The sequence below is a fragment of the Barbus barbus genome (assembly GCF_936440315.1).
Source record: "Barbus barbus genome assembly, chromosome: 17".
NCBI lineage: Eukaryota > Metazoa > Chordata > Actinopteri > Cypriniformes > Cyprinidae > Barbus > Barbus barbus.
Window position 1 is genome coordinate 23,121,916 of NC_136745.1, and position 17,140 is coordinate 23,139,055.

Sequence of the window (17,140 nt, forward strand, 5' to 3'; positions counted from 1 at the left end):
ATAAACAAAAATCAACACGGAGTAACTGATGAATATAAATGAAATCAGGGTTGTCAACACATTTACAAATACAATGTCTATCATTTGTGAGTAATCTTTTTGTTGTTGTTAACCTGATAATGTATTTAGTTCCTTTTTATTTACCTGCAGTAATTAAACTATATAAAGTTCTACACACATAAGTAACAAAAATGCTTTGTCTCTCTCACCTGATGTCTTCCCATTGAACAAAAATATATTTCACACTTGCTGAAATTTGATAAAAAATTACAGAATGATAAGGTTCTAACAAATTTCTTAAAAATAGGGATGTTAATCAGATTGAATTGATTATATGATATGCAAACCATTTAAACGAATCGCAATTAATTCATCTTGAAAAACCTAAATAAATAAAGTAGCCTATAAGGATATGATTTCTAGACATGGAAGAGTCACGTAAATTAAAATCGTATAACTCCACGTGCTTTACAAAATGAACAGTGTTGTACAAGTTACTTCCAAACTGTAATATATTATAGATTACTTGTTACTGTTATTTAAAAGTAATTCCTAACCTTACAACATTACTGTCTCAGAATTGTAATGCGTTACATGCCTCCTGCATTACTTTTGAGTTACTTTCACCAAAATAACTACAGAAGTAGAACTTAACATTCTAATGACCTTTGACAAAATGTACTAGAGGTACATAAAGCTCATAAAGGTAAGAGTAATACATCATTCGGAACTGTAAAGGGTCTACTTTTATTTGTGTGCACTCACAATGCCAACAAAACATTGTGCTTTTATCTTGAACAGGAGCGCTTCACAAAAATTAACCGAACGTCAGCGAATACATGCCTCACAGACATGATAAATATATCTATAGAAAGCTTTAAATTACTACTTAACTAAATAAATAAAAACAAAAACTATTTAATATAATCGTTATCCGTGAAGATGCACTTCTCTCTAAAGGCGCGTCTAACGAGGAGATGGTGAATCCTTACTATTTCCCCCGGACACATTCATGGTAATTACTTTTGCTGGGGGTTTTGCTTTATTGGTGTATCTGAACGCAGAACTCTTCAGCTGCGCTGACGGCTCGCTGCTGCTGCGTGACACTAAACACCGTCGAGCCGCTAACTATGACGTTAATATTGGCCCGAAGGGACATAAAGTTGGAGCCCGACTTTAAATAAAAAAAAAAATTAAAAATTAAAAAAATTGTGCATTGTACTGAACATATACAGAGTAAAATATTACTGAAAATGTATTATTAATGCCTTACACTACTGCGTTACAGCAAAAGTAATCCGTTACTGTAATGCATTACATTTGTAACGCGTTACTCCCAACACTGAAAATGAATACACTTTTTAGCCTATATATTTTTATACCTTTATCCTAAGTCCTTATCCAGTAAATCACAAACATCTAAAATAATCATGGGGCTATTGAACATTGTTGTGGACACTAGGGGTCAAAAAGCATAAGAACCATTGACGGTTTATGCAGCCATGTTTCTAAATTTGAACATTATTTTCAATGCTTTAATTTTTGTGTTCCACATCACACTGCCTTATGATGATGTGACCCTGGACCACAAAACCAGTCTTAAGTGTCAATTTTTCGAAATTGAGATTTATACATTATAGTCTAGTAGCCAAGTAGGTGAACCCGGAAATGTTGAGTACACCAAAGTTTTATTGCAGAAATGTGAAGTATGGGTCCCCAGCATACAGAAACTACCGGATGCTAATTTGCATATGTTGAGCAATTTGCATAATTTGCATAATTAGCATTATTAGCTTAATCGTCCATTTTGACCACATATTTTGCACTGAATGGCCAATTTCTACAATATGTGAGTGGTTTTAGAGGTTTTAGAGGATGCTGATTTCATTTCTGGCATTTTCAGATTTCAAAGAGCTAATTTTAGTACATATTTTGATTTATTTAGGCAAATTCTGATTACTTTCAGTCATAATTTTAGGTTATTTTTATGGTAAACAAAATAATCTAACATTTCAGAATCATGAGTGCTCTTGTGAATGTTGATGCATTGTTTTCAGGGTGTAGAGAGGCTGAATCCCCTCCTGACATTTTTGAAGACTCAAAATTGCTTTTTGGATAAACAATGAATCTTTGTAAGGCTGAATGTTATGCATTTCTGGATGAAAAAGCAATGCGGGAATTTTACATAACTTGGATCCTGCAACTGTACGATACATATTAATGGGGTAGCTCTTTAAGACAATGATGAGATGACATCACCTAAGCCCATCACCATGTGTGGTCAACGAACTATGTACAAATATACACTATATACATGCCATATAAGACAGGCCCTGCAAGTCGCTAGGGCAACGGCCGAATGGCAGAAGGGCTGGCCAGGTTGGTCCGCAAGTCGCAAGATCCAACGGGGACCCAATTAAAACTTCGCCAGGCGCAAGAGTTAAAACTGAATCTGGGCAACCCGGGTCAGCCCCCCAGACGCAAGGCTAACCAAGAGGGCTTCACCTCCGCACCACGCCAAACATGTAAATATTCAATATATACATGCCATACAAGACAGGCCCCGCAAGTCGCTAGGGCCATGCCAGAATGGCAGAAGGGCTGTCCATGTTGGTCCGCAAGTCGCAAGATCCAACGAGGACCCAGTTAAAACTCCGCCAAACGCAAGAGTTAAAACTGAGTCTGGGCAACCCGGGTCAGCCCGCAAGACTAGCCAAGAGGGCCTCACCTCCGCACCACACAAAGCACACACTGGCTACCACCTTCAGGCAAACTGCTATGCCTCACAATTAATTAACAAAAGGCAGCCTCATCATCTTCACTATCCTCTTCTGTTCTGTCATCATCTTCTCCAGACCCTTCATCCCTCTCTTTGTGTTCTTGGTGTTGTGTAAGTATGTTGCAGCATATACCATCATTGCCTTTGCAGGAACAATAACTGGTACAGGCCAGACCTGCAGCTGCACAGCTGCACTTTGCTGATGTGCAAGGTTTCAACCCGGCTTTGCAACCACAGCTGACAACATCTAACAAAGCAGGAGGAGCAACTGGACTTGAATCCTGGGTGGGCATAATCAGTTCCTCTCCTTCCTTTAGACCCATCTTCTTGTCCCATCCAAACAAGGTGATATCCACAGCCGGTGGATCAGGCTGGTCAGCTGCTTTCCATAGCAGCACCTGTAGGTGGGCACGTCTTCCATGAAGGCGCATATTGCGCTCTGTAGGAGGTAGTGCCTTCAGTGCTGGGGGCCTTTTGCGCTTTCGGTAAATTTCATACCGGGCCCCATCCAAGGTTACAGAGTTCCTATGATTGTACAGAGCCAGAAAGAAAGCCCTTGTTGCTTTTGTGATCTGTAAATCTGTGGCTTCTGCCTCTCCAATACAGTGGAGAAGCTTACCAGGTACAACTCTCATGGCCTTGAGTGCAGACACCTTCCCCTTCCCGACAGGATATGAGGTGGTATCACATCCCGAAAGAGCATGCATGGCCAGAATGGAACCACATTGGTCACCCAGATTCTCTGCAGTTGCATTTATGCTGAGAACAGTGCCATTCCATTTTTCCATCTGTAGGTTAGTTGTGATACCAGCCTTCCAACACCAATAAACCATAAGCACAAAGACATCTGTGTCATCACTGAGAATGTGAACAGTTGAAGCCCCATGTCTGACAGCATCTAACATGTAAGATATAAGTGATATATCGGCCTCATCATGAGTGTCAATGCTGTCAGCTTTACTGACCATCATGATCTTACTTCCTACATTGAAAGTACACAGGAGTTCGCTCAGCCTTTGTTTGTTGTGCTTGTTTTTCAAGACTTTGTCTCGTCTAGGTAGAGGTGTAGTCAATGAGAGCTTGTACTCTGTGGAGCTCTCTCCTGCTCTTCTATGTCTCTCATGGTCCTTGGCAGACACCTGCAAATATCTGTCAAAGATGACAAAAGTTTGGGTGTCGTAACAATTAAGCCGACGTCCCATGCTGGCTGCAAGGTCTGCCACTGTCCCAGACGATGGCCAAACCACGTGATAAATGAGCTGGGATGCATCCACAATGACAACGTCTGGTGGCTGGGGATTGCAGACCGGAATTCCGAGCTGCTGGACAAGCACTGACTTATTGCCCTTTCGGAGGCATCCATTGTCATCAATGATAGACAAGGGGACTGGGCTAAGCTCATATTTGAAGAGAGAAGAGAGCTCCATTTTTCTCTGGCCTCCCACCACCAACAGTCGAGCAAATAATGACTCAAGGTCACAAACAACCTTCCCACTGACCTTTATTCCCTTTTTCTGGAACTTCATAGTCACTACCTTGTTAGAGATGGGTGTATGAAATGCCCCCGGAAGTGATGAAGAAAACTTTTCACACATAGCCTGGCCAATCTTCAGTGCATCTTGCACATTCACTTTTTCATCAGCCACCTGTCCATTTATGATGTGGTAGAGCAAAGTGCTCTCTGTCATGAGTGGATTTGTGTTTTCCCACAGCATCCTCACAATTTTAGAGCGGTCCTCAGCATCCAACTCCCGTCGTGCTTCACCCTCCTCTTTGTGTCTGTTGGACACAGTCTTCTCTGATGCTACTGTATCACTGTACATATCATCCAATGACTGAGAGAGATATGAACATATGCCAAATGATTGGATCCAAACTGCAACCTGCTCAGGGTTGGTTGAAATACCCTTCATGCCCCCTGCTCCCTTCCCTTGCCTGATGTATGTCTGCTCCCCAAACATATCGGCACTCACTGCAGGTGCACCATCTGAATGGCGGCACACATGACTTCCGGCAAGAAGGTCATCTTTTGCAATGGAAGGAAGGTGCTGCATTTCACGTAAATGCCAAGTGATCCATCTAGCATAGTGGTGATGACCAGCAGCAAAAAAATAGGGTAGCATCTCTTCAAGGCAGTGTTGTTGCAGCAGCCAGTCACCCTCCCTCTCTGCTCTCCAGAATCTATGTGCAATTAAGGTTGGAGTGATGAAGCAGTCCACCCATAATCGACCTGTTGGGTGCTGTCTTGCCTTTTCCAGGAATTCCAGTATCTGCTGATGACTCTTTTCTCCCTCCTTTAAGAATTCATGAAGAAGAGCATACATAACCATACGGAAGGCTCGCATGGCCTTAGGCCAGGCCTTTCCATTGAAGATAGATGCCAGGCCGCCAAATGATGCACCTACCAGCTCCTCAAGGCCTGTTGAATTCATCAGCTCCCCAATTGAGCCAATGAATGACATCAGGGTGTGCATCATTCCAGGGCTGAGCACCACTGATGCCCATCGCTGTGGGTCACCCCATTTGATCTGGCAAGCAATCTTGTACAGCTGCATGTCAAATGTTATATGACTGTAGCTCATGCCAAGCCGCTTGAGTGATGTGTCCAGGTATGTAATGGTACGGAGCACTGTATCAGGATGAGCAGGAGGTGAGTCGAGCAATGGTCCAAAGACACTTATAGTCTTCATTTTAGACACACCTTCATCACTGTGACGATCTTGCACAACACTGTAGGCCGACCAGTCCAGGGGAAGAGGAGTAGAATGGAGCTGACAGAGCCAAGCAGCATCCCTCCTCTGTGCTCTAGAAACCCTCTCTTGGATGCTCTCTTGGACAGTAGCTGTTCTTGGCACTTCTTTCAGAGCAGGTGGAGTCAGCTTCTTAGGGCCTGTATAATGTTCAATGGCAAGACTGCTGTTAGCTACCGGACAGAATTTCTCAGCTTGGAGCTTTGTCAGACGGGGTACTTTTAGCGATGTAATCCCACCGTCTGGAGTCGCCACTCCAGGGAACAGGATCCCTGCAGGATTTTGCACAAACTGAGTGGCCATGGCATGTGTTGTGCGGCAACCATTGGGTGTGAAGACTACAAGATCAAAATTATCACCCCAACTGTGAATAGGGCCAATGCACCTCTCCAGTCCTAATACCCGCAGGTACTTATCTGCATCATCTGAGGCATATTTGGCAGCTGACTTCCGGAACCGGAGGACCTCATCATATGTTACAACAATACCATGCTCATTTAGGTTCCGAACCAGTTCTGAACTACCATACTTATGATGAAGTTTTACAGCTAGCCCCAAAGTTGTCTGATTCCAGCTTTTACTGATGTGCTGCTGGATGCATTGAGCAAGTGTGAGTGCTGGTTTGGTCACCGTTTCTTCCCTGGATACAAGACTGGAGACAAGTCTTAGGAAAGTTGGACTTGTATCTTGAATGACCCTTTCATGCGTAAAGCTGCCAAGGTCGTATTCACGAGGCAATGGAATATTCTGGACCTCTGCCCGCACTTTTCTGACAACCTTGTTGACATCATCATCGTCGTCATTGGAGAGGCCAGTTTGTCCTACTAATTTGAGTGATTTACCGATGTACTGCCTAAAGCCAACAATCGTCTGGCATCCTTCAACTCTCAGTACAATAACGGCATCACCATAATAATCACATAGGTTGGCTAGCATTTGCTTCCGGCACAAATTCCCAGAATTAGCTACAAAAACATCATGTAATTCGGAGACAGTCCAAGTCACTGACTTGTTTGCACTCATGTGGTCTATGACCGAAGCTAGGCAGCTGTCAATTGGTTTACTAGCAGTTGCACTTGAGTCAATAGGTACCTTCCTGAAAGCATTGTAACACTTGGAGTGATACTGAGCATCAGCTGCAGGTAGGTCCATGATGCCATTCACCCGTAGCTTCACAACTTCTGCCCAATCATCCTGCCGTTCATCACATTTAGACAAAATCACATCTTTGAAGGATGGAAGACCTGACCTATCTAAAGTCTGACATTTTTTAACTGGATTCCACCTGTTAGGATTTTTAGAGTCTTTTTCTTCACAAATAAGACCACAGAACAAGCACTGTTCTGAATACTCAAAGGCAGAGAGTTGAGAACGAATGATTCGCTTTCCGGGCTGACTCTGAAATGAGTCTGACTTGCGTTTGCTCACATTTCTAGAACGAGAAGTATATGAGCTGTAGCAAGATTTGTGACATAGCACAGAAGCTGATGAAGCACCATCAGTAGCAATAATGTTTGATAAAGTCTCATGTATGGCTGTGTCTCCGAGCTCCTCGCTCTTAATTAGCAGAGTAGCAATTCCTTTGGACCCAGATATTTTAAAGTCACTATCTTTGCCACTGCATGGAGCAAACAGACACTTCTTTCCCGACATTTCGACCTGATCAAACCGTCTCTCTTTGTTTTGAAAGTACTTAACCCTAGATCCGAATGGTTAAATTAATACTCCACAACAACTTGAGAAAACAGCAATAGCACTGAATATCGACTTTTTTTAATCCTTTCCTGATCAAATCGCAAGAAGTCTGAATTTAAAAAAAAAGAAGAATACAAAAATTTTAAATTATGGTAACTAATTTTAGAACACCAGATTCACCCACAAAATGGATCTGAATAGAAATTCACAATGTACTGAACAATACTGTCATTATAACTCTGTCCACCTTTTATCATAATGTGAAAACATAAGTAATGCCAACATTAAAATGTCAACATTAAATCCCTTGACTGACTTTTGTACGAATATTAAGGCGATATAAGAATATAAAAATATTTGCAAGGTGAATTTTGACTTTAAAACTAGACTATAACTACAACAGCTCACTGCTACAGCTTATTTGCATAAAAACATGACCGGACCTCAAGAAATGTAAACAAATTGAGGTTATCAACATTCACATCAAAGAGCAAGAGTTCTTGTGATTCTGAAATGTGAGAATATTGTGTTTACCATGAAAATAACCTAAAATTTTGTCCGAAATTAATAAAAAATGTCTAAATTTATCCAAATTTGTTATAGAATTACCATTTACAAGTCTGAAAGTGCCAGAAATGAAATCAGCATCCTATAAAACCTCTAAAACCACTCACATATTGTAGAAATTGGCCATACAGTGCAAAATATGTGGCCAAAATGGACGATTAAGCTAATAATGCTAATTATGCTAATTATACAAATTGCTCAACATATGCAAATTAGCATCCGGCAGTTTCTGTATGCTGGGGACCCATACTTCACATTTCTGCAATAAAACTTTGGTGTACTCAACATTTCCGGGTTCATAATGGGGCTCTATGGGCTGGCTACTAGACTATTATCTGAAAGCTGAATAAAAAAAAGCTTTCCATTGATGTATGGTTTGTTAGAATAGAACAATATTTGGCCGAGATACAACTATTTGAAAATCTGGAATCTGAGGGTGCAAAAAAACCTAAATATTGAGAAAATCGCCTTTAAAGTTGTCCAAAAGTTCCACCCTAAAGTTCTTAGCAATGCATATTACTAGTCAAAAATTAAGTTTTGATATATTTACAGTAGGAAATATACTAAATATCTTCATGAAACATGATCTTTATCGAAAAATCGATAATTTTGACTTCTACAATGCATTTTTGGCTATTGCTACAAATATACCCCAGCGGCTTAAGACTGGTTTTATGGTCCAGGGTCACATATGCTGCTGTAAAATTTTTGTACCTTGTTATTCTGTACTACCAGCATATAACACAACCCTATTAGAGAGAACCATAGAACATTTCTTCATGTGAACATGGTCCACAAAATCAGTGAAAGGGGTTAGTGGATATTTAATGACATCAGAGAATACTGTGGTTTATTAGGGGAATTGCCAAGAGAAATTACGTCCTGGTTTAATGAACATCAGTAATAACAAATGCTGCACCGCCCCTAGGCACGTCTGAGCTTCAGCGGTGGTCCTGATGTGTAACAACGGTGCTCTCGTTTAAAAGAGAAACCAGGGAGGGGAGCAGAGATGAGGGTGGAAGAACGGAGAGAAGTGAGGGTGGAAAGTGTAGGGAGACGAGTTCATCTTTACTGTAGCCCAGATCTTGTAATCGGTGCATGGAATGGTGACAGGCTGGTGACTGAACTAGACAAGGCAATATTTCCCACTGAGCCACAACCACACAAATTAATCACTAGAAGCAAAATTAGCAAGATGAGAGCAGCAATTTAATCTAATTTAATTGGGTTTAATTAGTCAGATGCAGTGATGTTAACCTTTCTGACAATCAAAGTAGGACAAGCGTGCAAAAAAAACTATATATGAATTCCCTATTTTAAGCCTATTTTCAGTTTTTCTTTTGTATTTTCAGCCCACTGAAAATAGATATTTTTGCAGCAGGGTAAATGTGTATTTTTTCTTTTTTTGCAAAGGCAGCCAATGCGTAGGCATTTCAGTTCACTTCACTCACGGTAGATGAGGATAGACAAAGGTCTAAGGCAATCTACTATAGCAATTTCTTTGACAAAGTATCTGCTCAAACATTGACTGTTAAATAGTAAAAGAAAAATCCTTGCTATTTAAAAAAAATAAAAAAAAGGGACAAGACAAATGAGCCTAAGGATTTGAACGAGCCTCAATAGTTTCTGCCAAACACCCCTGCAAAAGATACAGTTCTCTTTGAATAGTCATAACACTGGTTTCTGTTCAAGTTAGTTGACATATGGCATTGTGTGGGTGTGTACCAGTCATGTGAAGTATATCTATTTCTTATTTTACTTGTTTGTGCCTTTAAGGGATAATAAAGTGGAGTAAAGCAGAAAAGCACAGAGGCAGAGGCAGGAATGGGATTGGGAAATGCATGGATCAGATTCAGACTCTCCTGGAGAAGTTCAAGTCCTCTGAAATCTCACTTTTGCATATTCATCATAGGCGTAGGATTTTTTGGGAAGTGTTTTTGTTTATTTATTAAATTATGTAAAGGGATTTAAGGGAAAAAAGAAAGGAAAGCAGACCACTAAAAGAAGTAGAATTTATTGTAGTCAGCTTGAACCATTTATAAATAATAATTTTGTTTTATGCTCACACTCTATTGTATACCAAATATGTAAAAAAGGCTGTTATGATGTTTCTTGCTTCATTGTATTTGTAATTTTAAGGATGAGATTTTTGGAAGAGCTTTTCCTTAAATGTATATCTAAAAACATAAATTTATCAGAAGACAAAATACATCTGGTTCTTCAATATCTGTGATTTTCCAAAGAAAAAAAAAAAAGGAGACAAGATAACCATTAAGCCCATCAAGCTTGAAGTAAAGAAGAACACAATGTTTCCCAGATAAACTCAGGGTTCATGGCCCAAAGCACTCAGCCATTTTAATCGCAAAACAAAACAATAAATTAATCAGCAGGTCTGGGCTAACAGCATTCCACTTACGCCACACGCTTACTAGACTATTTATATTCTTCCCCTCACTGGGTTAAAACACCCGCAGGTGGCACTGATGGTACAAACTATGGCATTAAACTTCAAATCCCCTTCCCTGAACTCAGTCACCCTCACACTCACCGATCTCCATCTCAATGAAGTTGGCCTCCTCCAGCAGGGCCCGTGGCAGCACCCCAGGGTCACTGAAGCTGGTTCGGAGCAGCATGGCCATGACAAAGACGAAGAGCAACACTGCAAACACAGGGATAGCAGGAGACAGGTGCACTGCCAGGTACGGGCACCTGTACGGAACAAGTGAACAAGCAGGATTACAAATGAGACAGGGAAAGCATAAAATTAACAGCACAGAGGTTACATAAGCATTTAAAATGAAAGAGAAATCTATCTAGTGTTAAAGGTGAAGTATGGAATTTTTGTGCTGATAATGGCAAAAAAATAAATAAATAAAACTAGGAAACCCGACAGCTAAATATAATATAATTATTTATTTACTACAATCATAATGGCCTTAAATGATCCCACATTAAGTGATACAAGGTATTCTTCTTTGTTTTGGAAGCGCTGGAATTCAAGTTTGTATGTTTTTTTTTCTTCTTAAGTGATTGTTGAATGTGAATGTATGTTGGTATGTAATTTTTTTCTTTTGTGTATTCTATTCTTATTGTGATATGGACCAAATGGGTCTGAAATAAAGGAATAATAATATATAATATATGGAAAATACAAAAAATACAAACAAAACAAATATATATATATATTTTTTTAAATGTGGAAAAAAGCTAAACTAAAAGAAATGGCAATGGATAGATAAAGAATTTGCATTAAAACAAATAAACATTTCTGCTGGATAGAACTATAACCCTGCAAAGTAAAGTAAAAGTAAAATAATTCTTAATTTAAAATAAAATAATTCTGTTTGCTGATGCTAGTGGCTAAAATTTACACAATACACATTACACATAAATGCTGCTGTACATAAAGAGTTTTTCTTCTAAAATGTTGACATTAACTTCACTAAAGCAAAATGGCAAAGGATACATAAAGAACTCACATTTAAAACAAACATTTCAATAGGCTTTTGACTATAATTTTCCTACATCCAACACAAAAACATTTTTGTTATCTTTTCGATGAAGCACTAGTTTCTCCCTGAAATAAAAGGGGAGGTCATTGATGAAGTGGGTTTGTAATATCTTTCTGGCTCAGCCCCTCCCTAAAGACCCAACAATGAAGCAGTCAGGGAGGATGTTTATAATGAATGACTGTGCTTTCTCCATTCCCGTAGGCAGACAGCCATACAGCATTGAATTTGGTTGCTCCCATAAATTGCGGATGACTTGGGTCCTGTAAAAGTGCTTCCCTTCGCTCAGCCTGCAGCAGATTGGTCGGCTCCACAGGCCACTGCATTGAGCTATTAATAGGGTCACCCTGGCTCTCCTCCACCACTCTCTCCTGCAATGTAGACCTGCTATACTAAGATAATGTATGGCTAATACATCACGATAATGGTTCAGCTCATCACAGACACAGTGCATCCACTCTCAGGGGGAAATTTGCTACATTTAGCTTTCTGCATGTGCAAAGGACATCTTTACAACACTATAACTACAAACAGTGTGTGAGAGAGAGAAGACATGACAAGTCCTAATAACACAATACAAAAAGATATAGAACTAGATTTTGTAATAAAAATGTAAGTGGTGCTTGCTCATACAAAAGTTGCCACTATGGGATTGTGGGTGGTTGTTTACATGCAACTGGAGTTGGGGGACCAGTATTATTTATGTACTATTTATTCATGTTTTTAAAATAGGTTTTATTTTTATATTTTCAGTTTTCATTTTAATTTTGGTTTGTTTTTTTGTTACTGACTTGTCATTTTTATTACTTTTTTAAACTAACTACTTTGGTTTTTTGTTTTTGTTAAATTTATTTACAGCTCTAATTTTATTTCTCTTGAAATTTTAGTACTAAATAATAAATTGTAGTACTAATAATTTTAGTTCTAAAACAATTATAATTTTCTAATCATTTAAGTTATTATGTAATGTTATATTATATTTTTCTTCAGGTTTATTTCAGTTACCAAAAGCATTTTTTCACTGTTTTATTTAACAATAACATACTATGCCACTTTATCTTTTCTTTATTTTTCTACAATGTCCTCATTTGTATAGCTGTATAGTTGTATGTACATATGTTTAAACTGTATTATCTGTATTTGAACGTGTTTAATGTTAACTGTATGCACCAAGGGTCTGAGAGTAACGCAATTTCAATTCTCTGTATGTATGCGCCGTACATGTGGAAGAATTGACAATAAAGCAGACTTGACTTGACTTGATAACAACACTTCTAGGGACCTCCAGGGGTCTGTTATAGGATCCTGCATACATCTAAAAATACTCCGACAGTACAAACAAAAATCAGTGCATGTTTTCCAGATAACAGGTCTAACACATTTTTGTAATATTTTCTATTTGTCAAAAGTGTAAGAGACTTATATTTCGTTTTAGTCTACATTCTGCAAGGCAAAAAAGAAAAGTACATCCATTACCTTAGTAGAGCATTTCTCCTCAACACACCTTGTATTTTGATGCATCATTAATACAAACAGATTTACAAACTGAACTTGACTAAGCCTACTTTTGGGGAATTAAGACTTAAGAGGTGCTTCTAATAACACACAAAATGCATGTAGAGTTTTATACAAACTATAACAAGTCAAACCAATCCTTCTACAACACATACTAGAACACTGGTTGAACCAGTCCTAGAGTGTGGGTGTGTCTCCTCACACATCACATTCACTGCTTCAGGTCCAGTACACAGAACAACAGATCGCAGCTGTAAGAAGTATTAGCAGCAGAAAGATCATTTCTAGTCAGACTACATGCACTGTAAAAAAAAAAAAAAAAAAAGTTGAGCCAACTTAAAATTAAGGCAACAAACTTCAGCAGATTTTTGAGTTTTCTAAACTTGTTGTTTTAAGTTTATGCAACAAAAAGTTGAGAATCTCCTACAAAAATAAGCTGAGAGAACTCAAAAATCTGCAAAAACCTGGTTGCTTTAAAATTTTAAGATGGCTAAACTTTTTTCTTTTACAGTGTGGTGCAAGTTCAGTTGTTTGACACACTGGTGTGTCAGCATACCAGAGGCATCAACACACTAGAAATCTACCTGTGGAATGGGTCAGAAAAGTTCAATTTTAAACTATAAGACTGGAAGACATAAAGAGGAGGGGGAAAAATCCAGAGCAGAGACGGTCGATAAAACTTTCCACTGCCCAGATCATGAGTATGCTGCAGGGAAATCCAATTATTATCATGAAAGCTGTGCTGGGGCAAAGAGGAGGAAAACTGAGGAGAACCGCTTGTGTGTGTGTTGTATCTGCTAATGACTTAAGCATTCTGGACCTGCTCCATCATCATCATCATCATTCCCGGACTTTACCATCATGCAATGCTGGACCAGAAACACGGGGTCAGTTTTGTTCTCATGTTGACTTACATAGAACAAAATGGGGGGAAATCAGAAAAAGACGTAAAATGTTTTGCAAAGACACTCTTTCGTGAATTCTGGCATTAGTATAATTAGTTCAAATCATGCACATGCATACAAAAGCCACTCCCGTCACTGTTACAGCATCTCCACCCTTGTGTTTGCCTTCACAGCTTGTCCTTAGTGAATTATCTGCACTCTGTTCCACAGAGAACAAGGTGAAAAGGACTGTTTTCCACAGTTAAGACAACATGAAGCACAACAGCAGAGTTTTATGGCTGGCTATGAAAAGGCTTAGCTGTGTGTTCATAAAATCAATAGCGCTGCTTCATTGGTCTGGGTGGTCTCTAGGTGGAGACTGGTGGGGGCAGGGAGGCCTGACAATTATCGTTACTGATAGTGCTATGCGCAAACATCCGGTACGCCACCGGAAAGGACAATGAATGGAGAAAAACCACAGATGATGGTTAAAAACAACATATAGATTCATTGTGACAACCTGGTTTAGTCTGAAACAAACCTGAAGACAATTTTATCTTTTTTATACAATATTACACAGTCACTGATGCTGAATACAGTGTTGATGTGCAATGAGATCTCGCGTTCATACACTACCATTTAAACGTTTTCAATCAGTAAGATTTTTTAAAAACAATTAAGAACTGTATTCAGAAAGGATGCATTAAACTGATAAAACAGTAATATTTATAATGATATAAAATATTTCTATTTAAAACAGCTGTTCTTTTGAACTTTCTATTCAAGGAATCCTGAAAAAAAAAATTTTTTTAAATCTTTGTTTCCACAAACATTAAACAGGAACAAAAGGTTTTCAACATTGACAATAATAAGAAATGGTTATTGAATACTAAATCAGAATGATTTCTGAAGGATCATGTGATACCGAAGACTGTAATGATACTGAAAATCCAGCTTTGTCATCACAGGAATAAGTTACATTCTAAAATCTATTAAAAATAGAAAACAGCTATTTTAAATTGTAATAATATTTCACAATATTACCGTTTTTTATCAAATGGACTCTGCAATTCTTTAATATTGAGAACGATTTTTATTTTATTTTTTTATTTTTTTTATTACATATTTTTATGAACATTTCAACAAACAACATGCAAAAAAAAAAAAAAAAAAAAAAAAAACAATCAAACAATGCCCATCTCTTACAATGCTAGTGGAAAAAAAAAAAAAAAAAAAACCATATAGTAAATAAAATAAAATGCAAAGGCTAGGATATCAAATAAACGTCTGTTGAAAATCTGAAATGAATGAAATCTGCTTACACAACGGGGGATTCAGCAAAATCTTCTCTATATCTGACATGGAGGAGTTACTAATAAGAGTAGTGCTTTTAAAAATGTAATCCCTGATTTGAAGGAATCTAAAAAAATTTGATCTAGGCAGCTTATATTTTATAACCAAATCTTCGAAAGACATTATAGAACCTTCAACAAACAAATCACCAAGTCTATATATCCCATAAGAGTTCCAAGTTTTAAAACCGGAATCTGAGAGACTAGGCAAAAACTCTGGGTTATTACAGATGGGGGTTAGAGTAGAAGACAGGTCAACCCCGCCCTCTATTTTACGTATAATAGACCAGGCCTTCCACGTATTACATACAATTCTGTTCTCACATAATGTCTTAATTACCTTGAAACTTCTAACAAATAATACATTTTGTAGAGGGCAAGATGACTGTGAAGCCTCCAAATCCAACCAAGTAGATTTAGGGTCCTCTTTAAGCCATTCGGCTATGAATTTAAACTGACAGGCCAATTGGTATTTTGTTTGGCAAATCTAAGCCCCCTGAAGAACCAGAAAGCTGCAATTTGGAAAATTTTAGTCTAGGCTTCCGTTTATTCCATATAAATGAACTAAGCCATCCGTTTAATTCCTTTATTCTTTTATTCGGCGAGAACGATTTTTTTAACTATACCTTTATCGTTATCTTTATAGTTATCGTCCTTGGTGTGAACAGGCCTTACAAGCCACATATAATTACAATGAATAGAATAGTGTCCTTCATAACTAACAATGTGACTATATTCTTTATTTTTAAACTTTATCACATAATTACCTATTTTAGTTTTGATTCTGATGCAGAAAAAAGCTTTCATTACAGATACACCAAATACTGAGAGAAAGATTTTCTACTCGTTACACTTCCAAGCATGGAAACATGTTGATATATGCATCAAAACCAAAAGGTAGGTCAAACTGTTAAGGAATGAACAGTCCTGCAGTTCCAAAGAAAAACATTCAGCATGCAAACAATCACCTCATTCATTTGAGTTTTGCATTGCAAAACTTGATGATGATGATGATGTTAATTTAATATGCACTAACAATAAAGTGGGGAAAGATTAGTAAGCAAACAAATAAACTGCGATCTTGCATCTGGGTGTGACATCAGCAGCTATTTATTCTGATAAAGGACTCTCATAAAAGCTTAAGTACAATAAAGGTGTAGGTAATGTAAAGTACAAATATGTACTGATACCGTACAAAAGGATATTTCAGCTGTGTCACACTGATAGAAGTTGTAATGCTGGGATGTTGTCATGCCTGAAAATTACTTGCACAGCCTCTGTTGATTCTTCATAAAGAGTTTGCCAATTTAAGAGCAAGCGAATCACGACGCAAATCAATTATGCATTACTGCCGAAAAAAAATGCATCCTAATCCCTCATTGAGACAAATTTGCCACAGCTCCAGTTTTGCACTCACATTGCACAGAAAAAAAAATATCCAAAAGAAAAAAATCTCTTTTATCACAACCCCTGCAGAGCGACAGAAACGGGCGGCAGCCCTCTCACACAGATCGTGACACTGACCACAAACACTATAGCATACACTAGACCAGGGTTCCTCAAATCTTGCCCTGGAGGTCCAATGTGCTGCAGAGTTTCGCTCCAACCCTGATCAAACTCACCTATCTGTGATTTTCTAATGATCCTGAAGACACTGATTAGCATGCTCAGGAGTGTTTGATTAGGGTTAGAGCTAAACTCTGCAGGAAAGTGGATCTCGTGGGCCAGATTTGAGGATCCCTGCACTAGACCGGGGTGCCCAAACTCTGTCCTAGAGGGTCGGTGTCCTGCAGAGTTTAGCTTCAACTTGCCTCAACACACCTGCTGGGAAGTTTCTAGTATGCCTAGTAAGAGCCTGATTAGCTGGCTCATGTGTGTTTAATTGGGTTTGGAGCTAAACTCGGCCGGACACCGGCCCTCCAGGACCAAGTTTGGGCACCCCTGCACTAGACACTTCCTCAGCAACAACATGAGTAACTATCCACTTAATGATAAACATAAAATGTATAGACATTCAAATGCCGAGCAACAATTCCATAAAACAAGCATACAGGACAAAGACTGAAACCTGATCCACATACTTCTAAAG

At 38.6% G+C, this 17,140-nt stretch overlaps 1 protein-coding gene across 1 annotated transcript in view; it reads right to left on the reverse strand.

Annotated features, from left to right (window-relative positions):
• zdhhc9 (zDHHC palmitoyltransferase 9) overlaps positions 1-17,140 on the reverse strand; it is a 30,318-nt gene that overhangs the window by 10,106 nt on the left and 3,072 nt on the right. Inside the window, exon 2 of the mRNA XM_079438806.1 lies at positions 10,340-10,500. Within this exon, the coding sequence (XP_079294932.1) occupies positions 10,340-10,500 (161 nt within the window). The remainder of the gene's footprint in view (positions 1-10,339; positions 10,501-17,140) is intronic.